The sequence below is a fragment of the Peromyscus californicus genome, unplaced genomic scaffold, assembly GCF_007827085.1.
Source record: "Peromyscus californicus insignis strain IS unplaced genomic scaffold, ASM782708v3 Scaffold_11__1_contigs__length_118956290, whole genome shotgun sequence".
Lineage (NCBI taxonomy): Eukaryota > Metazoa > Chordata > Mammalia > Rodentia > Cricetidae > Peromyscus > Peromyscus californicus.
Window position 1 is genome coordinate 81,037,606 of NW_026294402.1, and position 24,739 is coordinate 81,062,344.

Here is a 24,739-nt window from a genome sequence, read left to right on the forward strand (position 1 = left end):
TTTGTAAAAGTGAGAAGCAGAGTTTCATACTTTTTCTCAATCTCTTTAATAACTGACCTAAAAACACAAACTGAAAGCTCATACCTGCTACTTTTTAGTTGATGTGTATTTAAAAAAAAAAAAAACCTCTCACATTGATATGCAGTTGGAAAATCAAGGAATCATTAATATTTTCTGTTACTAAATACACACTCTTTGATACTATACCAAAGTTAGATCTACTGTTGGACAGTTCATTGCAATATGTAAACATAAGCCAACCTTTAGTATTCTATTCTGTTATAGTCTGCTAGTCCAGCTGGTACTTCTATTGAAGCTTTTACTCATGTGATTTTGCATCATCAAGTTTGGTTATTTAGAAAATGCTGGTGAACTCAGTTGAGCAGATTTTCCATATACAGACCCACTGCCACCATGTTAAACTAAACAATCACATATGTTGCTATTACTACTTAGATATATAACTTTTTCTCATCACTCTTATCTGACGTGAAACATCTTAAAGGAGGAAAGGATTATTTTAGCTAACTCTTTCACAGAGATGTCAGTCATTGTAACAGGGAAGGGATGGCAGCAAAAGGAGCTGAGTCCATGGCAGTAGGAGCTTGCTGGAGCAGCTGTGCATTCAAAGTCCAGCTGCCACTCTCCCACCTCCACCTGCTTGACTCCACCTCCTGAAGTCCCCCAAAGTGGAACATAAGCCTGGAGGCAGGTGTTTCTGGTCTTATTATGGGGTGTATATGTGTGTGTGTGTGTCTGTGTGTGTGTGTGTCTGTGTGTCTGTGTGTGTGTGTGTGTGTGAGACAGAGACAGAGACACCGACCATAGCACTGATGAGAAGGTCTGAAGACAATTTGCAGAATTCAATTTTCTTCGTCAACATTCATGTAGAATCTGAGGATTGAGCTCATGTTATCAGTGTTGGCAGTGGCCACCTTTACCTGTTGAGCCATCTCAGCAGCCCTAAACAATAGCACTTTGTTAGTAAAAAAAATTTAGGAACTGAACCCTCCAGGCTTAGTCCTAGTTGCCCATCCTTTGTTGAGGCCCAGTCTGATCCATCATCCCTGCACTGTTCCCAACCCCAAGGCTTAATCCAGACTGCACATCTTGTATACCAGTCCAGTCTGGTCAGCCTGCCTGACTTTAACCCACCCGTGCCACATCCAACCTCTGGGCTTTAACCCAGGTGTTCATCCTATGCCAGATTCAGTCTGTCTTAACCCAGAACCCACATCCGGACATGGGTAAAGCCTGGTGAGTCACTGGAATCTAATCTGCCTGCAACATCTTCAGCCTTCAGGATGTTGATAAGTGGTATAGCCTGTTTAACATCCTAGCCTGAAGTGTAGCTCACACCTCTCACAACTGGTCAAAATACAAAGAACAAACTGATCATGGGTGCCTGGCCCTAACTGATACAGATATAATATAACCCCTACATCTAAGGCTCATGGAACATCATGAAAGAGGCAATGGAAGGATTTTAAGAGCGTGAGAATCTGGACATCCTGATTCTAGATTGTGTCTTCTAAATATGGCAGGGAAGCTGTACCCATGAAACTTCAACAACATGCTTGCCTAAACAAGACCTGAACAGTAATAACTCCAGTTGACATGCCTATGTAAATGGTGGGAATCTCACAAGACCCTGCCACGAGATGAAGAGCTACAGGCAATTAATGACTGCTGAGAGAGGGAGAATCAGTTTTTCCCAGGAATGAGCCGCCAGTTGGTTTTCCAGTACTGAGTGGTCAGCCCTCAAAACATACATACATGTAACACTAACTCAGAAAGTGTATTTATATGTTTATTCATTTATAACAGCTAAAGGTAAAGAAGCTATGAGTTGTAGAAGGTTGAGGTGGGACTTGGAGGGAGTAGAGAAAGGTAGAAATGATGTAAAATACAGTTCATATATATGAAGCTTAAAAAAAATAGGTATTGAAAAGATTTTTAGCTCAGTGTCTTGAAGCAGTATAACTTCAGCACACAAAGTCTTCCACAATTTAATTTTCTTTTGGAATTGCCAATATTATTGCCTATATGAATATTGTTTCCATTTAAGTGACAATATCACTTTGCTTGAGGAATGACTACTAAATGTCAAAATCTAAAAGATCGTATTTTATATTAGATATAACCCAACATGTTATAAAGAAAGACTATAGTTTGGCAAAAATGATATTCTGGTTTTTTTTTTAAGCTTTTCAGTTCTAAACTGGAACTAAGACAACCATCCTACATATACAATTTTCAGAATACACAACAGTGAAAGTCATAAACTGAAAAGTGTACCTTGAGTGACAAGCTCAGGTTTCAATAACATTCTTTTAAAAGAACTGTGAACTGGCTAGTTTTCCTTCCTTCTTTCCTTTCCTTCTGTGTACTGGAATTGAACCCAGGGTCTCCTGCAAACTCATCTACCACTGAGCTATGCCATTAACTGTTTAACCTTTTTGCTGTTCTTTCTATTTTCCTCCAAGAACATGGCAGCAAAAATGCAAAGATTGTAGGTACAGTGGATGCCTCGACTCAACTGCCTTTCATAGGGATATGCCACCTTGTTTAGCTTGCTTCTTCCATATTGGGGGAAATGACAACACAGCAGAAGAAAGAGTAAATACATTTAGATATTGCTATGGTGTTTTCTTTATTTATGTTATGTAGCTGGTTTTCCCCCTGTAGGACTTCAGGAAGAGCACCTAGGGACCACACTTGACAAGTTTTCTAGTTTGCTGTCACTATCTGTAAAGAATAGGCATAATTTGTCACCTGTGGATGACCTGTGTAGCATCTCAGCTATTGCTAATTCTGGGGATGACTCCCTTTCTATATCAGGAAAATTGTATAGAGAGGGTTCACTGTGATTAAGGAAAGGTCAGTTCTGCAGTACTACCCAAACATTTTATTTTTGATTGTGCTTTCAGGCCTTAAGAGGCCCAGGTGCTTTTTGTTGTTGTTTTTAATTTTTTTATTAGTTCTTTGAGAATTTCAGAAAATGTATTTGACCATATTCATGCCTCCAACTCCTCCCAGATCTACCCCTCCCTCGCCACGCACCCATCATTTTGTCTTTTGTTTTTTACTGAACACACTCAGTCTAGTTTGTGCGACACATATACTCCTGAGTGTGTGCCCTTGGACTGAAGCAGGGCTGACTTTCCAAGCCATACCTTTAAAGAAAACTGACTCTTCTTTCCCAGAAACAGAATAGCTCACAGCTCCAGCATGGACACGGGGAGGTGGGCACAGACTACCAGCTCTAGTTACGGAGCTACTGGCAATTGATAGCTGCCAGGTACTTTTTTACAGAGTGGTTTTAAATTGGTCAGTTTCCAGGATGGGATTTTAAGATTCCAAGATTCTTTATTTCAGTTGCACATAGAGAACAACTGTTAGGAGTCAGTTCTTTCCTTCCACCTCAGAATCCTAGGCTGGAGCTCAGGTCTTCAGGTTTGCATGATGTGAACTTTAACCCACTGAATCCCCCAATGTATCCTTAATGTTAACAACAAATTTATTAGCTATCTCCCATCTTTTAACTTTACCTCTTTTGATTGAAATAGGATCGTCAGTCATTCTTAAACATCAAATTAAAGCTAGAGGGGGAAAAATCTGAAGGAAAAACGTTAAAGCTATTTGTTAGAACAATTTTGGATTGGATTTTGTTTATTTGTGGGTGTTTTCCATGTTTGAGATACTACAAATAGAATTAAAAAACAAAAACAGGACTGAATTGATGATAAAGGCTTCCCGAACACTTTAAAGTTCATTGATGTTCTTGAACGACTAACAGCTGTGACTTCCTACTGGTTTGTTCTCTTTATAATCCTTGTTTGTGTCAGATTTTCCTCTTGATGGAGAGCTAAAGAGAGCTTTAAATGTGATACTAGAGTAAGTGAGTTATAGTTCCAGCTATAAAACTAAAGTGGTAGTTGGGCAGCTGGGCATAGTGACGCACATTGACTTGGGAGGTAGAGGCAGGAAGGAAGAGCAGAAAGTCAGAGTGGAAGTTCAGGACCATCCTTTGCTGCTAAGGGAGTTTGAGAACAGACTTGTAAGCTCTGTGAGACTACCCAAAAAGAAACTGAGTCATGGTACCTTTCTTCCCGTTTCCTGTTTCCTCACATGTGAATTAGAAATTATAGCTCCTGTATTTGAAAGGTTAGATGAAGCAATGTTATATAAAAACACTTGACACACTCTAATATTCTAAGCCAACTTTATGGCATTCCCTTTTTTAAAGAGTAAAAACAGTAGCATACTTCTGTTAAGTGTAACTACATTCCTTTTTCAGGCCACCCGACCAGATATGATCAGGATCTTGTCAGCAGCCCTTCATGTAGTACTAAGGAGGGATATGTCCCTGAACCGAAGACTTTATGCATGGCTTCTTGGTAGGTATTTAATGAATATGCTTATAATTGATAAAAGAAATAAGACTGCCGTGCATAAGTATTCTCAAATTGTATGAAGAACTAAATATTTATGTGTAAATGAACAATAAAAAATAAAAACCATGCCAGAAAGATGGCTCTGTAGTTAAGAACATCTGCTGCTCTTCTAGAGGACCAGGGCTTACTTGTCAGCACCTGCATCACGTGGCTCAGAACCACCTGTAACTCCAGCTCCAGGGGATCCAGTGCCCTTTCCTGGCACATGCACTCATATAGCATGCACACACACATACACACACTAAAAATCAGTCAATCAATCCCAGATTGGAGGGCTATTAATGATGACATTTTTGAGCCAATTTCAGAAGCCTCTTAATTGAAGGGCTAATTGAATCCTTAAAGTCATATTCACTTTAACAAGATGTCTTTCCTGTTATAAATTGCTATGATTATACTTAATGTTAGTATATTAAAGAGAATGAGTGAATAGGCAAAATAATAACAAAATTCCAAAAACTTTCAAGTCATCAAGGAACCATAAGTAATAATTACCACTGTCTCACAGATGACATCAGTGTGAGACACTGTGTATTTAGGCCATAGAGCATTATATACATGTCTTCTTCAACCTTTGTATGACTGTTTTGCCTGTCCTCACAACCTCTTACTAGAGTGAAGGACATTTGATAACTTACCTTAGATATTGTAAATCCTCAATTATTTCACTATAAGATTTGGGGTAAAATAAGAAGATAATTCTGGAAGGATACTATTAGACTCATCTACTGAATTGGTTTCCCTTTATTAAACTATCTAAAATGGTCTCTCTTGCTGACACTGAATGGGCTACTAATTGGGTAAGTGTTTAGTGCCGTTTTTTGAGATATTTTAGCATTTAGTGAACAACAGTTTTAAGGCTTCCATTGTAATTACTTTTGTGATTTATTCCCATGGAGGTTTTGATAACAATGGTGCTATCATAGGACCCAGGAGCACAAGACACAGTAATCCTGAAGAACATGCCACTTACTATTTTACAACCTTTTCAAAAGAATTACTAGTCCAGGTAATGGCTGTTTTCATTATTCTTTGCTTACCCCCTGTTGAAAAAGCCTAAGACCTAAGTCCTGTTTTAATTGAATTCATGATTGAAGAAGTCAAGACAACACTCAAAAACTTCCAAAGAATGACTGTAATAGGCAAGTAGCTACAGCAAAATGGTGATCATAGCTGAACTCCCACAAGAGGTCAGCTTTTCACCTGTCTGCCATGTGAAAGCTGGAGCTTTTCAGAAAGTGCCCCGGACTCATGTTTCCTATAAAACCTTGGGTGGATTGGGCTTTTGCAGGCTAGATATGGTAAGACTACCACGCACATAGAAACATTAAAATTATCTATTTATTTCCTATTATATTTATTTAAGATACCTCAAAATGTTCTAAGAAAAGTATTAAGAAAACAAATGATTGCTCAAGCATTTTTCTTTATTTACTTATTTGATTTTGAGACGGGATATAGCTGTGCAGCTCAGTTGGTCTTGAACTCAAGATCTGCCTGCTTCAGCTTCTGAAGTGCTAAGATTATAGGTGTGTACCATAAGCCCAGCTTGAAGCATTTTTAAATGAAGAAAATTATACACTGAATTTTAAATAACTAAGAAGATAATTACATACTATACCCCTCAGTAATAAGATGGCATAGATGAAATACATGTCCTAAACAAACATCTTCATCTAGAGGGCCAGTACTCAAATTCTCAATATACTTCTCTTGACTCTGCTTTTTTTTTTTTTTTTTTTTGATGAAAATTTATGTTCTAGATTGATGGTATGTACTTATAGCCCCAGCACTCAAAGAACTGAAGTAGGAGGGCGGTGGGTTTGTTGTCAACCAATCTTTATAGTGAGGCCTTGTCTCAAAAATAAACAACAAACTAATACTTATAATTTAAGTTTGTTGCTTTCTCTAGATAGATGAGTCTGGCATCTTTCCTCCTAGCAAAAAAAGAAGACATCAATCAGAATAGCACAGGGGATGTGAATCTACATTTCATGGATATAGTTAAAAATATTTTTTCTATTGAAGATACTACTAAATCATTAGTATGCTTTCCTCTTTTAAAGGCCATGGTGGGAATCTTACAAGTGAATGGATTTGGAGAAGAAAGCACACTCATGCAGGATCTAAAACCTTTTCGGATTTTAATCAGTTTATTGGACAAACCTGAGCTAGGTAATATATGCTTCTGTTCCAAAACATAAGATGGCATGTGTTTTTGTATTGTTTCATGATAAAAGTAAGATGAAGACATTGGGAAAATTGCTGTATGCTTTTTTTTTTATTTTTTAGTTTTGTATTATAACATTTATTAAAATAATGCTATGGGTTAATAGAAACAGCAAAGAACCAAAGATTTAAAACGCAAGCTATGTAAAATCCAAACTGAAACCCAGAAGTATCTAATGTATTCATTCATCAGCTAACTAAAAGTTCAAGAAAGACAAGACACCCAATATAATAAACTACTGCAAAACAATTGGCAATTTTCAGTTATGAAAATTATGGATTTTAGCCAGGCGGCAGTGGCGCATGCCTTTTAATCCCAGCACTCAGGAGGCAGAGCCAGGTGGATCTCTGTGAGTTCGAGGCCAGCCTGGTCTACAGAGCAAGATCCAGGACAGGCACCAAAACTACACGGAAAAACCCTATCTCGAAAAACAAAACAAAAAATTGTGGATTTTGCATTTTATATCCTTTTCTCAATCAAGAAAAAAATTCTTTTGAATGTTATATAACATACATATAAAACAAGATAGAAAAATACCTTATAAACTTGTAACAGTGGCTGTACATTATCTTACATGTTTCTCATAGGCAGGTTGGTTATGGTACATACATAGCATGAAACTACTAAAATAATAAAGAACAGACAAAAAATACATGTCAGCGACATTCCCATCTACCCACACTAAAACTTACATAATATTGTCAGGAAAAAAGTCCTAAAAACTGCATACTTTAATAAGAGAAAATTCAATAGAGTGACAATACTGAGAACCAAGGCACTCAGAGATTCCAAAAGTCATGCTTTTTCAGTTGACTGAAAACATTGTCAACTAAGTTTTCAAAAGTTTGTTCAGAGCTAGCATTACTCATAAATGTCACACATCTATTGTTTTACACATTTACTTTCTTCCCCATAAAAGACCTTTGATAAACATCTAGAATGTTCAGGTATAACACAGCTGAGATGGGACTGGATCAAATACTGGCACTTTTTTTACTATCATCTCAAATGTTCTAAGTGTCGTAAATTTATTCAACTAACCAAACAAAAGAAAAATCAAAATGGCACAACATATATTATAAATAAATCAAAATCGCCAATGTGTAACAGAAAGACAAAGGAAAGCAGTGGTACATTATTTTATTTACTATGCAGTAGACGGTCCTTGTTTTGTACTCCGCTAGCTTTGGTTTAATATACCACTATATGCTTTTAAGTACACATTCTCAACAGTTTCTTAACTGAAGTTAAAGGTGTGTATGTAGCTGACCTTTATGTTAGCATTAGACTTATGCCTTACACTGTGTTAGGCAGCAAAGTCATTTTGTTTTGAAAGATGTCATCGCAACTTCTTTTCATCATTATTCACTGAAATGGAAACAATTTTGATCTGACATAACTAACAGACTTTGAGGAATGGAACAGAAATATGAGTTATAGCTTTCCTTCATAGTCTTCTTGTTGCTGTTGCTTTCTGTAGTTTCTTTCATTGTGTGTTTATTCTATGTCAGATCTACTAGAAAATTAACTGTAGTACTTAACACAAACTAAAAAAGCAATTATCTTATAAAGTATGTAAATTTTGTAATTCAGGTAGGTATTTTGGCACATGCTATAATTAGCCAACTTTCAAAAGTGAAATTTGTAAATATGAAAGTAGCAAGTTGTGTCAAGAACTTCAACAGGGTCATTTTGAGGTATTCTGTGATGGTGATGAAGCTGAGAGGATTTTTTTAAGAATGTGGTAACTGTGAAGCAGTCAAATTTATCCCTCTTGAGTTTGAGTTATTTAGTAATGGTATTGATGTGGCTACATCTACTGGACAGTTGTTCTAAGAGCTGCATGGTGTACCTTGTAGATGTTTCTCTAAATCTTTAAGACTGTCCTGTAAGGCTGGTGATATTCTCCTCATTTGGGATGAGGAAACTAAGACTCAAAAACTGAAGAGCCTGTCCAAGGTAACAGACTTAACCAAGCCGGTTTTCCTGATTTTGTTGCTTCTATTAATGTGACTCTATTCTTGAAATAGACATTTATCCCATTACTTACTATTGGACCACGTTTCAAAAGTTTAGCTTCTGGGGAGAAAAAAAAAATCTCTTCATAAAGTGCTTTTTTCAGAGCATGCTTTAATTGGACCATTCTTCAGGTCATCATGATTTGCTAGCCCTAGTCATCGCTGCATATAATTTGTTGTATATTAATTTTAGGACCTGTAATTTTAGAAGATGTTCTAATTGAGGTATTTAGAACATTGTATTCTCAATGCAAAGCAGAATTGGATCTTCAGATGGAACCACCCTTCAGTAAGGACCATGCTCAGTTAAGCAGGTAAATTACTAAAAATTAAGTATGACATAAAGATGGCCTAATAGATCCTAGTATATAAATTCCTACAATGTGATTGTTAGTAATGGTTAGTGATCTTACTCTAAAGTTTATATTATGATAAATAAAATTGTCACTTTCATAGTATATAGTATCATAATTAATTGCACTCATTGTTCAGGCAGGTACTTGAAACAAGACAACAATCACCACTTGATTTCTTGATTGGTTCTAATCATATCGGTTTGGGAAATCAAGGTGAATACTTGGGCTGATGAGATGACTCTGGGTAAAGAAAGGCACTTGGCTTCAAGAGTGGGATAGATTATGCCACTATTGCAGTCTTCCTCCTTCTAGACAGTATTCTAGCAGAGTGGAGCAGTGTGGACTACCTTAGTAACACTGCACTCCATTTTGAAAGAAGTATCAGTATTTTTAGTTGTTTGATTTCTTTTCTTTTTCAGTAAATTAAGGGAAAACAAGAAAACAGCTGAGCTGATTAAAACTGCGAATCTTCTCTTTAACTCCTTTGAACCTTATTATATGTGGGATTACATTGCACGCTGGTTTGAAGAATGTTGTCGGTAAGTTAACTGCTTCATTTGTTATGGTGTAATAACATTCAAAACGAACTTTTAGCTTTTAAAATGTTCTTTTGTACTTTTTACTCCTACTGAAACTGTTCATTATTTACCCATAATCTAAATTTACCTTGTCAATCCAGCATATAAAAATCTTTGGTCATATAATCATAGAATTGGAAAGGAACTTAGAGGTGAGTATCCACTCGCCAACATAGATCAAGTATTCATATGTCTGGCCTGCAGCAGCCACACTATGCTTGACTGCAGAGAAGACAGCAGTCTGCATCCCATTTATTAATAAGACCACTTTGTTTTCAGAGACTTAGAAGCATCCCATTTGGCAACTGATGAGCAATAGTAAACACATCATACTTTAGGATAGAAAGCCTGAAACACCATCTGAAATCCCTAGAGTGCTAGTGAAGCAGAGGGACATCTCTATCTGGACTCCACACTCTAATTAACATAGAACCAAAAAGGAGGCATATCCAATCTTGAGTCTAGAAGCATTTAGAAACGTAAAAGTGTATGAAGACTCTCTTTCATGACTTGAGGGTTTACTTGCTTGTCCAGTTGGCAGATGTTGAGCACCCAATTGAAAAGCATTGTGCTAGGCATATTACATAGTCCCTGACCTCATAGGTTAAGGTGTATGGATGAAAAGAAATTATGAGTATCTTTCCCCCATCTTATTATACTTTGTTTTCTACACATATACTCACCTGTCTGCTAAATATTCTATATTCCCAACACACATCCATGCTTCTTACACTAACCTGAACTATTTCTTAAACATTCACCACCTTTTGTGCTGCTGAGCCTTCTCTGTGCTATTCTTAACATACCCTACTTCCTGTGTTCTTCTGGAATGGTCCTATAGAGGACCTACTCAACTTACAGTAGCCTTGACTCTCTCAAATCCCACATCAGAATCTGCTATCCCCATATTTTCCATTGGTTTTATTTATTTCTCTACCTGTTTATGTTTCTTGATGGTCAAGTACTATATAATTATATCTTGAGAGTATAGGGCAATGTTTGGTCAAATAGAATTAATATTGGTAATACCAGTGTTTCTTGTGTCTTGTCTTAGATCAAAAAAGACTTCCTCTAAAACATATTTGATCTCAGACCTTGACAGAGAGTTGCATTCCAGATATGAGGAACGTATGCTGGTATAACAGCAACACAGCAAATACATTGTGAACCAAGTGTCTTAGTTTAGAAATCACATTAAAAAACATTCATTTCTACTAGGAGGCATAGCCATGGTAAAAGCAGTGCAAATCTCAACAAGTGTGTTATATCCAGAACACTTAGAGTCACAGAGCAGGACTTCCAGGGACCTCACTTGGAGAACTTTTTATGAAAGCAGTGTGGTAGTTAGTGTTCTGGGGCAACAGGAATGACCGTCACTATGTGTCCCAGTCTTGACTTGGGCCTTATTTGTTAAGACAGTGATGTAGTCACATGTCTTCATATCATGTGAGTGTCTTTGATAAAGTTAACTTTTTTTTTTCCTCTCAGGAGAACACTGCATGCCAGACTTCAGGTTGGGCCTGGAGATAGTAGTGACTCATCTGAGTTACAGCTGACCAATTTCTGCTTACTGGTGGATTTTTTGTTGGATATTGTCTCTTTGGTAAGACTATCTTGATAAAAAGAAAAGCAAGGAATCTTAAGAGCATAGTTTCTATATTTCATGTGTAATTTAAATGTCGTCTTCTGATAAATTCCATCTTTAAAACTAAAGGTTTTTCCTTTGGCATAGCTTTTTTCCATAACATTTTCCAAACATTTTTGTCTTCTTGGCATGTATATATAGAATACATGGAATCTACTTCCTGATTGCATGTTGTAAAATCTTATGTTTAGTGGGTGGAATTCTGATGCTGCATTTATATTTGTTAACAATGCTTTCTGTTACATGAAGACTGTTGGAAATATTTTCCCTTGTGTTTTCTCTCCTCAACTCTTTGCTTTCTCATTTGAAGCCTACTAGAAGTATGAGGGTGCTGTGTCAGGTATGGCATTCAGCCTGTTTTTATTTTAACTGATTTTATTCACTTCCGTTAGAATCTCATTAATAAAGCTTGTAAAACTGGGGTATCTAGTTATATAATGTTTAAAGTACTTGAATTGAGAATATGGGGGTGGGGGGGGGGGGGGGGTTGTGACAATGTATTTGTCCTGTAGACAATATCTGTGCCTGTGGAGGCCTGAAGTTGACATTGGGTGTCTTCCTGAATCATTCTCCACCTTACTTCTTGATGGGGTCCCTGGAGTTTGCCAATTAGACTAGACTGGTTGACTACTGGCCCTCAGGAACCTGCCTGTCTCTCTGTCCCCTAGCACTGGGATTACAGATGTGCACCACCTCACCCGGCTTTAATGTGGGTGCTAGGGATCCGAACTCAGGTCTCCATGCTTGCGCAGCAAGCACTTTACCCACTGAGCCAACCACAGACGTTTCATGCAGATTTTAGAAGTCATTAGTATTAAAATGCTTATGAACTGCTAGGAGCATGATACCTATAAAACATGAGCAAAAATGGAGCCTTACTTGTGTGGATTAAACTAAAACAGCTATGACTTTCATATTTTACATCAATGTTTTTCAACTTTCTTTTATTTTCAGGAAACTTATATTGAAATCCAGACAGAACACCTGCCCCAGTTACTGCTAAGGATGATTTCTGCCTTGACAAGCCATCTCCAGACGTTACGCTTGTCTGAGCTCACAGATTCTCTAAGGCTCTGCTCAAAGATCCTTAGCAAGGTTCAGCCCCCACTGTTATCTGCTAGCACTGGAGGTGTAGTACAGTTTCCAAGTGGGCAGAAGAGCACAGTCAAAGAATGGGAAGACAAAAAGGTAATGTTCGCTGGGTTCTTGGTACCAGATCAGTTAAGGTTTTCAGTGCAGAACATTTGTTGAGTTAAATCATTTAACTATCAGTGAATCTTTCTAAGGTCAAAGTGCTTTGGCAATAGAATCTTGTTAACTTTGGTCACTTTGTAGTTTGATTGTCTATGTCAGTACTTTATGGTAGAAGTAAAATACATAAGACACCTAACTTTAGAAATTCAAAATTTTCTGTTTGTCACATTAAAAAGAAGCAGATGACATTGTTTTACTTAGCCAAGTCTAACAAATACATTATCATTTCAGTGTGTAATATATACAAAATTGATGTCATGAAAATGAATTTGATCCTTTATTTTTTTGTACTGTCTTCAAAATATACTGAACATTTTCTTTTTAGAGCGCATCTTTATACAACTATCTAATTTTTAGCAGGAATTCTTGATACATATTGGTTTGTAAAATTTATATATGAAAATTTACAGTCATATCCAAGTTGTTACAAACATGCTTAGTTTGATAATAGCTTTGTTATCCTTTTTTATTTTAATTTAAAAAATTGAATGCCTCAGTCACATTAGCTACATTGTAAGTATCAGGTAAACACAAAAGGCATTTCCCATTATGTGGGTAACAAGCCTATATATAAATTTTATTTATTCTTTTACTACACCAGAGTTTTGGCATGATTTTCCTGAAATCTATCATCATTTTTTTTTTCAAGCACCCATATGCTCAATATTTTCTTTGTGAAATTGAGTAAAAGTAAAACCTCTTTTTTTATACAGACACATATCTATAATATCTAAACATGTAATATATAATTTTAATGTCATACCAATAACATACTTTAATACCAATGAAATCCTTATAGAAAAATCAGTGATTTAATTCCTTTCAGACTTACATTAAAATATCTAGTAAGGGCCATTGAAATGACTCAGTGAGTAAAGGCATTTGCTCTTCAGCCTGATGACCTGAGTTCAGTCCTCAGAACCTACATGGTAAAGGGGAAGAACTGACTCCCAAGGATTGTGCTCTGATGTCCATATACACACCCACACAAACACATGTACACAATAAATAAATGAAAAAAAATCAATCTAGTGAAGTATGAATGAAGATGTTCAGTTGAATTACATGTTAATTATGTTAAACAGTCATAATGGCACTATGTTAATGTAAATATTTAAAAGTTCCTGGAGAATCAGGTTTGTTGTCTATAATCCTGTGGTTGTATAATTGCCCCTTTTCTTTGGATAACCTATTTTTCCTCCCTGCAACATAGAATTTGAGGGTGGTATGTACAACCTTTCCTGCCAGCTGTTAATCCTGAAACATTTTTCTCATTCTATATCCTTCATAATGAAATTAAATTAGCTCTTTTTAAATATATTTGGGGTTATTCTACATAAACTGGAACCATTTCTTTAGTCCTTTCCAACCTGCTTGTCATGTATGTATAATATATTCTGTTTCTGCCATGAGTAGGAAAGTTCTTTCATTGGACTGTCCTTGCATTGTGCTCTGAGATTTGTCTTAGAAATAAAAATAAAAAGCATTTAACTGATATTGCAGCTGAATGAAACTTATGGGAGTTGGAGAAGACACACCTTAACCATTTTTTCAGTAACATGTTTAATATGTGAAAATTTACATGTTTATCTGAAGGCCTTTATTGATGATCATTGGTAAGGTAAATGAGACTGTGTTCAAGTAAACCCAGCATAATACAGTCTAAATTATAATGACTTGTTAACATTGAGTATGACTCCCATATCCATCCATCTTTCCATTCATCCTTCCTTCCCCTTTAATGCTTCTAGCCACATATGTTTGTCCTATTTTTTTCCTGAAGTACAATAGTTTAATCTTAGATATATGGAAGTTGATAATATTTTCAAGCTGAGGCTATATTTTTGATATATATGTGAAGGGCAGCATCTTTTAACAATTGTGAGCCTAGTTTGACCTCATGGCACTTAGTATCTTTTATAATATCATTGTATTGGGCATCTAAAATAACTATATAGCTACATAATATAGTCTAAACCAATAAATATTATGTATGCAAGCTTAAGCTTAATTGGATTTATAGATTAAAGTCAATTACCTTAGTATCATCCTTTGTATTAATAAAAAAAATTAAATAGGAATAAGCTAATGATAGGTTTTTATTGAAATAAGGCTTATTTTGTAAAAAGTACATCATTTTAGATGGTGAATAACCTTTCAAAGAGAAAAATAAGTTCAATCTTGTAGCCACTGTAGACTTTGACACCATAATGTGAAGAGTTGTGCTGTACCTAGTAATACTGTAGTCATGTTTAAAAAAAACAAAACAACAACAAAAAACCCCACAGAGTTGAAAAATCACCCTCTCAAAACTCCTGTGTTGACCACTTAACTTTTCTACTGCAACCTTGGGCAAGTTTATTTTAATCTCCCTGAAATTCAGTTTTCTTTATGTTTTTTGTTTTTCAAGACAGGGTTTCTTTGTGTAACAGCCTTGGCTGTCCTGGAACTCACTTTGTAGACCAGGCTGGCCTTGAACTCACAGAGATCTGCCTGAGGCGTGTGCCACCATGCCCAGCTTGAACTTCAGTTTTCTGTCTCTGAAATAGAGAAATTACTTGATTCATTCAATAACTTTTAGGAACTAACTGTACAGTCTCTGCACTTCTCAACCCTTTCTTTCCTTCAAGCTAAAAGATGCATTAAACTAGTGATTACACATTTAATTACAGTTAAATTAATGTATATAGAATGATTAGTGTAGGATCAAATTGGAGGTAGGAGTGTAGGATGGGGGGGGGGGTAAGAGGGTGACTTGGCCTACCCAGGAGTCAGGGACTGCTTTCTTGAAGTGTAACCCTAGAGGAATTGTTGGGGTGGAGGAGTGTTAAAAAAGAAAGCACGTGACAGGAAGAAATACTAGCAAAGGCCCTAAGGCAGAAAGGAACTCTATGCACTTGTTGATGCAATTATAAGAGAGGCAGGGGCCAGGTTAACAGAGCCTCGTTTGCTATACTAAGGCTTTTATTCTTTGTCTTAGGAGCAATGGGAAGACAAAGAAGGGGAAAAGGCCAGTGCCAAAATAAGATACATGTTTTAGAAACTTACTCTGGCTCAGTGTGGAGTATGGATCTGAGAAACAAAAGTGGATGTGGGGAGACCTGCAGTAGTGCAGGTGAGAGGTGGTGTTTAGTCGGGTAACAAGACATGGGAAAATGGAGCAGTCTATTTAGAACAAAATTTAAAAGACACTAGTGATAAGATAGGTAGAGATAGTGAGTGATCACTAACATCGTGTGCTTGCCGAGCACTAGGCACTGTGCCAGGTTCCCTGTATATGCTATTATTATTTAATTCTTAAACTAACTGTAAAATGAAGAAATTTTTGTTACAGTAGTCCTTTTTATGAACTTTCCCATTTCCGTAATTTCAGTTGCCAGTGAGTAGTCAATGGTGGACCTAATGTGTTACATGGAAAATTCTGGTAATAATTTACAAGTTCTAAATTGTGTGCTATTGTTGTTTGTAGCATGATGGAATCATGCACTGTCCTCTTGAGCATGTGAAGCATCCCTTTATCTGGTATAGGTAATCTGATATCTATACACCCCCCTTTCTTAGTTATCAGATGTATTCTGTCTGTGTGCTTCTTCAAGCAACCCTTATGAAATAGCTCTGTTAATAATGCAATAAAGTGCCTGCACCATTCATCTCACTTCTCATCCTCCTGTTACATCATCTTAAGAAAGATGATTGTGCTATAATAAGATATTGTGGGAGAGTCCACATTCGTGTTAGTCTTATTCTACTAGACTTGCTCTGTATGATTACTGTTGTTAATCTCTTCCTGTGCTGCTTTATCATGGGTCTGTTGGTCTATATCAGTGGTTCTCAACTTTCCTAATGCTACAGTCCTTTAAAATAGTTCTTTATGTTGTGGTAACTCCCAACCATAAAATTATTTTGTTGCTACTTCATAACAGTAATGTTGCTACTGCTATGGATCATATTATAAATATCTGATATGCAACTCCTGTGGGAGTCATGACCCACATGTTGAAAACCACTGGTCTGTATGTACAGGAAAATGTCAGTTATTAAGTTTTTAGTACTAACCATAGTTTCAGGCATCCACTTGGGTTACACACACACACACACACACACACACACACACACACACACACACACAGTGGATATGGGGTCACTGCTGTGTACAAATTAGGAACCTGAGGTTTGGCAACTATCAAGTTCATGGCACATATCTAGCTGACTTAGAGCTCACACCTTTAGCCACCATATTGATGTGGGTAGAAGGCAAGTTGGAAAGGGAAGGCTAAGAGAAAGTACAAACTATTCTAGGTTCCATCTTCCAACTTTAGTGGATGGTGGTGTCATCACTAAAGCAGGAAACACTGGGTCAAGCCTAGCTTTAAGTAGAAGTACTTAGTTCATGAATTAATAAGAAAATATTTTTATGATCTTACTCAGATTATCCTCTGTTACAGTCATTGAACACATTCATGGAATGCACAACTTTTTATTTTTTAAACAAAACCAGACAATACTTGATTCTACCCCTACTCCAGAAATGGTCATTTGTCTGTATTACCATTGATTCTAAACTGTTCCTTCAGGTTCTACCACCTAATCCATGATCTGAAGGTAATATGAGCTGAGTAACTCTCCACTGAAGGAACGTAGGTGTGAGGGTATGCGATGGTACTTTCATACTTCAAGAGAGTCGCATTCATGTGGTCCCAGACATATCCTCTATTAGATCTTATTTCTAATACTTAAAATGCAAGATTTTTAATCTTGTATTTCTCATTCTTTACATTGTTTAGACATTAAGAAAGGTTGTTTCATGAAGAAGGTGAAATAGTTATTTGAAACAGGGATACAGATTCTAAAGATTTGCACATATATGTTTTTTTTTACCTCAGAAACCTTCAAGTGTGGTGGCACATGCCTCTACTCCTGACACTTAAGAGGTTGAGGCAGGAGAATTTGAGTTAGAATTGAGCCTGGGTACATGACAAGACCTTATCTGAAAAATCAAGTCATTAAATAAAGCCAGCCTTATTTTATGACACAATGAATGATAAGTATTTGGTGAATGAGTTTATCTTCATGTATTTATTGGAACTCTGTTACTGTTTACTGTTGATTATAATAAGCAACATATTAGTCAATGGGGGAACTGCTTTGATTCCAGTGTAAACTTAAGATATCTGTAAGTAGTTTACAACTTTTTGTGAAAAGGCCACCCTTTCTAGTCCCTAGCATCTATGTTCCTACTCAGACTTTTTCTTTGTTTAAAATCATCAGGTATCTTCAGTTTCTATGGAAAATCCTACTGAAGTATTTGAAGATGGAGAAAACCCACCAAGTAGTCGATCATCAGAAAGTGGCTTCACTGAGTTTATACAGTATCAAGCAGACCGAACTGATGATCTTGACAGAGAGCTCAATGGACAGGGGACAGCTCCCATCCCCATTGGCAGCACGTCTTCGGAGACAGAGACAGCATCCACAGTGGGATCTGAAGAAACTGTCATCCAGCCGCCTTCCACCTTCACTCAGGGACCTGCAGCCCGGAGTGGGAAGGCAGCACAAAAGACTACAATGCAGTGCTGCGTGGAGTATGTCCAGCAGTTCCTCTCCAGACTCATCAACCTCTACATCATTCACAGTGACTCCCTTTCTCAGCCTTTGGCTGCAGACCATCAGGGAGATCTCCGTCGACTGCAAAGAGAAACTTCAAAATGGGACAGGGATTCCCAAGGGGATGCAAAAGAAAGAAGCATACATACACCAAAAACTTCAAAAGAATACCTTTCTGCCTTCCTTGCTGCCTGTCAGCTCTTCTTAGAGTGCTCAAGTTTCCCAGTCTACATTGCAGAGGGAAATCATACCTCAGAGTTACATTCTGAGAAACTTGACACTGGTGAGGTGGTTTCTGCCATCTACCTTTCAGTATTTTATGCACTGTGCGTGCCTGTGTGTGAGTGTGTTAGAGAGCAACCCCTCGGGAGTTGGATTTCCTTCCACCATGTAGGTTCTAGGGATTGCACTCAGGTTATCAGGCTTGGTGGCAAGTGCCTTTTCTCTGAACCATCTCTCCAGCCTGAATGAAATCCAGTCACTATGGGGAAGTTGTTGATAAGAGATTATGTGATTTGCATGTCTTTCACATTTTAAAAGTGAAAGTCCTGGAGTAACATTAATTTCACTACTTTTTTCTCTTATGACATCATGTGTGTTTCTGTAGGACAGTAGGCATTAGATAATATTTGTTGATAAAGTGCTTCTAAGGATAGGAAAATAGATTATATAATTGGGACGTGAAAGTATATATTTTTAAAAGTTTATGAAATTCTTATTAGTGCCTTATTTTTCAAAGTTCTAAAGACTATTTGAGAAACCATGGTTTAAAGATGAAGGCCTGAAGTGGCATTGTTTGTCATTTTGAAATTAACTTAAAGCTAAATAACTGTTTCCTGCTCTTATGTTTCAGACTGTGAACATGCACACCCTCCACAATGGCTCCAGACTCTGATGAGTGCTTGTAGCCAAGCAAGTGATTTCAGTGTTCAGAGTGTTGCTGTGTCTCTAGTCATGGACCTGGTGGGACTGACTCAATCTGTTGCCATGGTCACTGGGGAAAGTATCAACAGCATGGAGCCTGCTCAACCCTTAAGTCCAAACCAAGGAAGAGTAGCTGTAGTTATCAGACCTCCCCTCACACAGGGCAATCTGAGGTACATAGCTGAGAAGACTGAATTTTTCAAGGTAAATTCCAAGAAACCTAGGTTATATATGGCTAAGAATGTATGTATGATGCTTGACTTGGGGCACTGAAGTAAGGGAGGAAAAGGTTTCAACTAACCAAGAGGAAAGCCCATTTACACAATAGATGATATTTCTGTAGTAAGTGGATGTGAGACTTTTGTTTTAATAGAGTAGACCCCTGTTTTTCTAAAACTCCATGACAGGTTGTTCTGACTTCATGTTGTTTGATTACCTTTGGTGTACGAGGTCCTTTAGGAACAAGAGTGCACAGTCTGATTTACACAGTGGTATAGGTGATTCCTTCACAGAGAACATGGAGTAGCTTTGAGCTCACTGTCTCCTACAGGGGGATTCTTTTACATTTGGGAGTTTTTAGACTCCATTTCAAGTAATTGCCCCCACCTGACACTTCCTCTTGAGAGAGTATAGTAGGTTCTATACTATCACGGTAAACCCTGAAGACTTGCCTTCTTACCAATGGCCTAGATCAAAGACTGGTATATGATAGCACATATAGCTCAAATCTGACTCATAAAACTCCATGGGCTTGGGATGAGTGATAGCACGCTTGCCTAGCATGCATGAGGCATTAGAGAAGAGCGTTAGTCTGTAACACACATTTCTAAAAATTAAATTTGATGTGAGAATGTATCAATGTATTCTGGTGCTACTTTACTAAATATCAGTAAAGTAATCAAGAGTTCTTATGTAAGCCATGCAGAAACTGCCTGTTACATTGCTGATTTTAAAAGAAGTATTAAACAAGTATCAGCCTGGAGAGTTGGCTCAGTGGTTAAGAGCACTTGTTGCTCTTGCAGTGAACCCAAGTTCAATTCAAGTTCAATTCTTAGCACTGAATGGTGTTCAAAACTGTAACTCCCGTCCCAAGGGATGCAACAACCACTTCTCACTTTTATGGGCACCAGGCACACATGTGGTGCACTTACATACATGCAAGCAAAACACTCACCCATGTGAAATAAGTCTAAAAGAACAGGTTTTTTTAATGTATTTTAAAAGATTCAAATGTTCAGTTAGCCAGCAAGTGAGCAGCAACTTTATAAAAGTTTGGCTTTTGTAAAGATTGTATAATGCAGTCACTTTCACATCTTTTTCTGTAGCATGTAGCCTTGACATTATGGGACCAGCTGGGAGATGGGACACCTCAGCACCATCAGAAGAGTGTGGAACTGTTTTATCAGTTACATAATTTGGTTCCTTCTTCTAGCATCTGTGAGGACGTTATAAGTCAGCAGTTAACCCATAAAGATAAGGTAAGTCCTTCTCATCCTGCATGTGTGCACACTCACACACACACACACCTGCACACATACATGCACACACATGCACACACTCAAGCTCATAATGCCAAAAGATAAATTAAGGAACCTCTCTAGGAAAATTATTATACCTGGCATCTGAATAATCAGTAATAAAGACATAATGGTAAATGAAAGTAATAGTGGTTTTTTTTTTTAAAAAAATTTTAAATTCTAATTTGTGGCTCACCATATTCTTTCAAAATTGTTCAGAAGTCAAATTTTAGATCAAATCTTGTGTTTTACTTTCTGTTTTACATTATGTATAAATCTAGAATAAATGATATTCCTGTTAATTTTATCATATAACAGTTTCTTTTTAAAATACTTGTTATAAGTTCTGAGTAAAGATACACACCCATGAAAAAGTTCAAACAATACTGATTGATTTTTATATATTTCTATTGGTTGATGTATAAATACAAGCATCATAGGAAAACCATGTATTAAGCCCATAGATAAAGCAAGCACTCTTCTAACCTACCCCATGTAGATTTTTTTTAACAATTAAAGTCTTATTTGTTGGGACTTTGCTTGAAGGGTTTTATAAATATTAGAGAACAAGTGTAAAACTCTGACACCATATTTTCACTGAATTTAAAATACATGGTTTTTTTTTAGAAATTCATGGATATAATTATTTTTGTGGGAGAAAAATATAATTTTTAAACTAAGTGTTTATACTTAAAAAGAGAGAAATGCCTTGCATATGCATGATGTAATGGTATGCATGTTTTTAGCTGTCTGTGTTTCTTTATACAGTAATCACATTGATGAAAGTCTAAAGTAATTTTTGAGTTAAGGTGATGTTCTAGTTTGATTTCTGTTGCTGTAATAAAACATAATGATGAAGAGCAGCTTAGGAGAGGAAAGGGTTTATTTATTTGCCTTATACTTCCAGATCCCACTATCATTGAGGGAAGTCAGGACCATGAACAAGAAACTATGGACGAACACTGCTATAGCTTGCTCTCTGGCTACGCACAGGCACATGCTGAGCTAACTAGCTGACTTGCTTGCTTACATGCTTGCATCTTCCTTTCTTCTCTCTTTTTTTGAGACAGGTTCTCTCGCTATAGCCCTGACTGGCCTGGCACTCACAGAGATCCACTAGCTTCTGCCTCCAGAGTGCTGGGATTACAGGTGTGTGCCACCACACCCACCTTCTGCTAGTCTTCTTATGTAGCCCACAACAACCTGCCTAGGGATGCTTCCACAATGGGGCTGGACCCTCCAAGATCAATTAGCTATCAAGACAGTGTCTCGTAGACATGTCCTTAAGCCAATCTGATCTAGGCAGTGCCTTATTTGAGGTTCTCTCTTCCCTGATAACTCAGGGCTGTATCAAGTTACAATAAAAACTAACCAGCACAGGTAAGATGACCCTTTAGGTTAAATATTTTTGTCTATATGCAAATATTTTGTTTGATTCTACTTCCAAGTTAGAAATGTACTAAAAGTTTATTGCAGTGTGTACTTGAGTACTGTGGCCATTAAACATGGTACTTGTAAGCAGTTATACTGATTTTATTGAAATCACTTAATATCTTCAGTTGAGAAGAAAATAATTGAATTTCCCACTTTTCTCAGAAAATAAGGATGGAAGCACATTCAAAGTTTGCAGTTCTTTGGCATCTAACAAGGGATCTCCACATAAATAAGTCATCTTTTGCACGTTCCTTTGACAGGTTGGTTACATTTCATATTCATATTTTATAATTGGATGTCTTATTTGTTGTCTCTTCTTGAATTCTCTTTCAAGCTTAGCTAGAACAGGAGATGGGAACTTACTAGTTCTTTAAAAAAATCTAAGTTATATTAAAATCCTTGGTTGTGTCACCTAGCCAGCAGATTTTTATTTGTAATCTCTAGAGAACCAAGTGCCCTTCCTTTCTTACATTGGACCACTGATCATCAAAATCCTGTTATGTGCCAAGCACCATTGTCTGATGACAGGAGTACAGAGTGCACTCAGCCTTCCCGAATCTATAGTCACATTGTTGAAAGACTAGTCAGTCATTCTCAATCCTCTGTCTTAACTGAAAGCACTGCCAAACCCCTCCAATGGATTTGAGAATATTGGTCTCCAGAGATGCTGGTGCACATATAGACCTAAAAGCAAATAGAGTTATTCATGCTTCAGATACTATATTTGCCTTGATTCCAGGGTACATTCATAAGGTATCAGAAGATAGTAATCTTATCTTCAGGTCTTATAGAAGTGGCCATAAATCTAACTGTGATTACAACCCAACTTTGGATTAACCAATACTTTTCAGCCAGCAGCACCATTTTTAAAGGATTTTCTATTGAACCATCTTGTCAACCTATATAATGAACTAGGCCTTGAGCCAATCACCTTATAGATAAGTTTCTAATTTGACAACCACCAGCCCTAATCTGATGGCGAATGCACTTAAGGTCCACTAAAGTTAACTTGCTCGCCCAAGATTCTACAAGGGATTTGGATCTTGGGTTTTCTGATTTCAAACTATGGTCCAGACCTTTTATGGAATGTCATTACTTGAATTAAGTGCATTCTTTCGACTCCTGAAGAGAATTGAGAGCAGAGTGGCCCTCACCATCATGAAAATAGCATTGAATTGCAGAAACTTTAGTGCATGATGATATCAGTGAAATATGTTACTAAGCAAGACTAAGTAAAACTTGTCTTGTAAAAGTAATATACACTTGTAATATTTTTAAATATAAATATATAAAAAAGAAATGTTTTCTTAACTAGAAAAAATACTAAAAATGTTAACTTCAGAAAAATTCATAATTAAAAGTGTTTTTTTTTTCTTTGTTTTAATTGCTGGTGTTTATTTTAGGTCACTGTTCATCATGTTAGATAGCCTTAATAGTCTTGATGGTTCTACTAGCTCTGTGGGACAAGCCTGGCTGAACCAGGTGCTACAAAGACATGACATTGCAAGAGTGCTGGAACCATTGTTACTGCTCCTGCTTCATCCAAAAACTCAGAGGGTTTCAGTGCAGCGTGTGCAAGCAGAACGTTACTGGAGTAAGACCTCCTATTATCCAGGAGAGGAAAATGACAAGCATTTCATGCAAAATTTTACCTGCAACAATGGTAAAGGTCACAAAGTATCCCTCTAATTAGACAAGTTATTCAGTATAAGTAAGATGTGACCACACAGTGATTGACAAGAGAATTGTGTGGGATTTTTTTCCATTATTTTTTCCCTTCTTCTTCTTAGAGTCACATCTAGAATGGTCAAAATATGCTTTATCAGTAACTATCTTTGAGTTCTTAGATCTCGATAATAAGTTGATTTCTCAATAGAGGAATCGGCCACAGCTGTAGTCAGAGACACTCAATATTTTATGGAATACTTTGAAATTTATAAAGCAATCCAGATCCTGCAAATGCTCAGTAGATATTTCATGGGGAGACCTGTAACACACACTTTTTGTGTGATAAGTCGTAAGTCATTTTCCTCATCTTTTATAGACAAATCACCTTATGGGGTCAACTTATTTTACCAGTCATTCTGTTGATGTTCAGAAGGCTGTGACTTTCAGTCCCACAGATGGGAAATGGTGAAGCTCCAAACGATCATGCTTCTATTCCATTTCTAGTGTGGCAGACCAAGTCCTAGGTCCTCTATTTAACTTTTATACTGCTTCCTGTGGATATTCTAAGAACTTGTACTACCCTGCTTATTGCCAAAACATTCAGGTCTTAGTACTCTGCTGGCCAATCTCTATTGCTGAATTCTCCTCTGGGATCAGTCTCAGACTTCACCTGAGCTACCAGGACTTTGGTAGCATTTTGCTTTACTATGCATACAGTACCAAAACTCAAAACTACAAATACCTTTTCTGAAATGTAACATAGTTCTGCCTTACATGGTATGCAATGAAGAAATGTGTTTGTGGTCCCCTACTCATTTTAAGCTCCTCTTGGTTTCCAATCTGACACATGCTAGATAGTTCATAAATATTTGTTGAATTTGCACTAAAACCAAGGAAGTTATTGATGCTTTAAACTATATATTATATATAAATTTTTAGACCAGTAAAAGTAAAGGGGAGTATCATATGAGGAGGAAAAAGTAATTTTAACCTGTAATTTTAAAGAATGTCTTATTTTAGAGAAAAAAGTAAAATATTATGTTCTATCTGTTAA

At 36.9% G+C, this 24,739-nt stretch overlaps 1 protein-coding gene across 10 annotated transcripts in view; it reads left to right on the plus strand.

Moving 5' to 3' along the window:
* Dop1a (DOP1 leucine zipper like protein A) overlaps positions 1-24,739 on the plus strand; it is a 113,005-nt gene that overhangs the window by 45,835 nt on the left and 42,431 nt on the right. For 5 of the 10 annotated variants that reach the window (XM_052715825.1, XM_052715778.1, XM_052715808.1 and 2 more), the window contains 13 exons: positions 4,301-4,400; positions 5,357-5,466; positions 6,524-6,632; positions 8,899-9,019; positions 9,481-9,600; positions 11,128-11,242; positions 11,595-11,624; positions 12,239-12,472; positions 17,807-18,425; positions 18,996-19,270; positions 20,392-20,544; positions 22,180-22,277; positions 23,421-23,680. In XM_052715825.1, coding sequence (XP_052571785.1) covers positions 4,301-4,400; positions 5,357-5,466; positions 6,524-6,632; positions 8,899-9,019; positions 9,481-9,600; positions 11,128-11,242; positions 11,595-11,624; positions 12,239-12,472; positions 17,807-18,425; positions 18,996-19,270; positions 20,392-20,544; positions 22,180-22,277; positions 23,421-23,680 — 2,344 coding nt within the window. The remainder of the gene's footprint in view (positions 1-4,300; positions 4,401-5,356; positions 5,467-6,523; positions 6,633-8,898; positions 9,020-9,480; positions 9,601-11,127; positions 11,243-11,594; positions 11,625-12,238; positions 12,473-17,806; positions 18,426-18,995; positions 19,271-20,391; positions 20,545-22,179; positions 22,278-23,420; positions 23,681-24,739) is intronic. The other 5 variants (XM_052715834.1, XM_052715804.1, XM_052715817.1 and 2 more) reach the window with 2 other exon arrangements.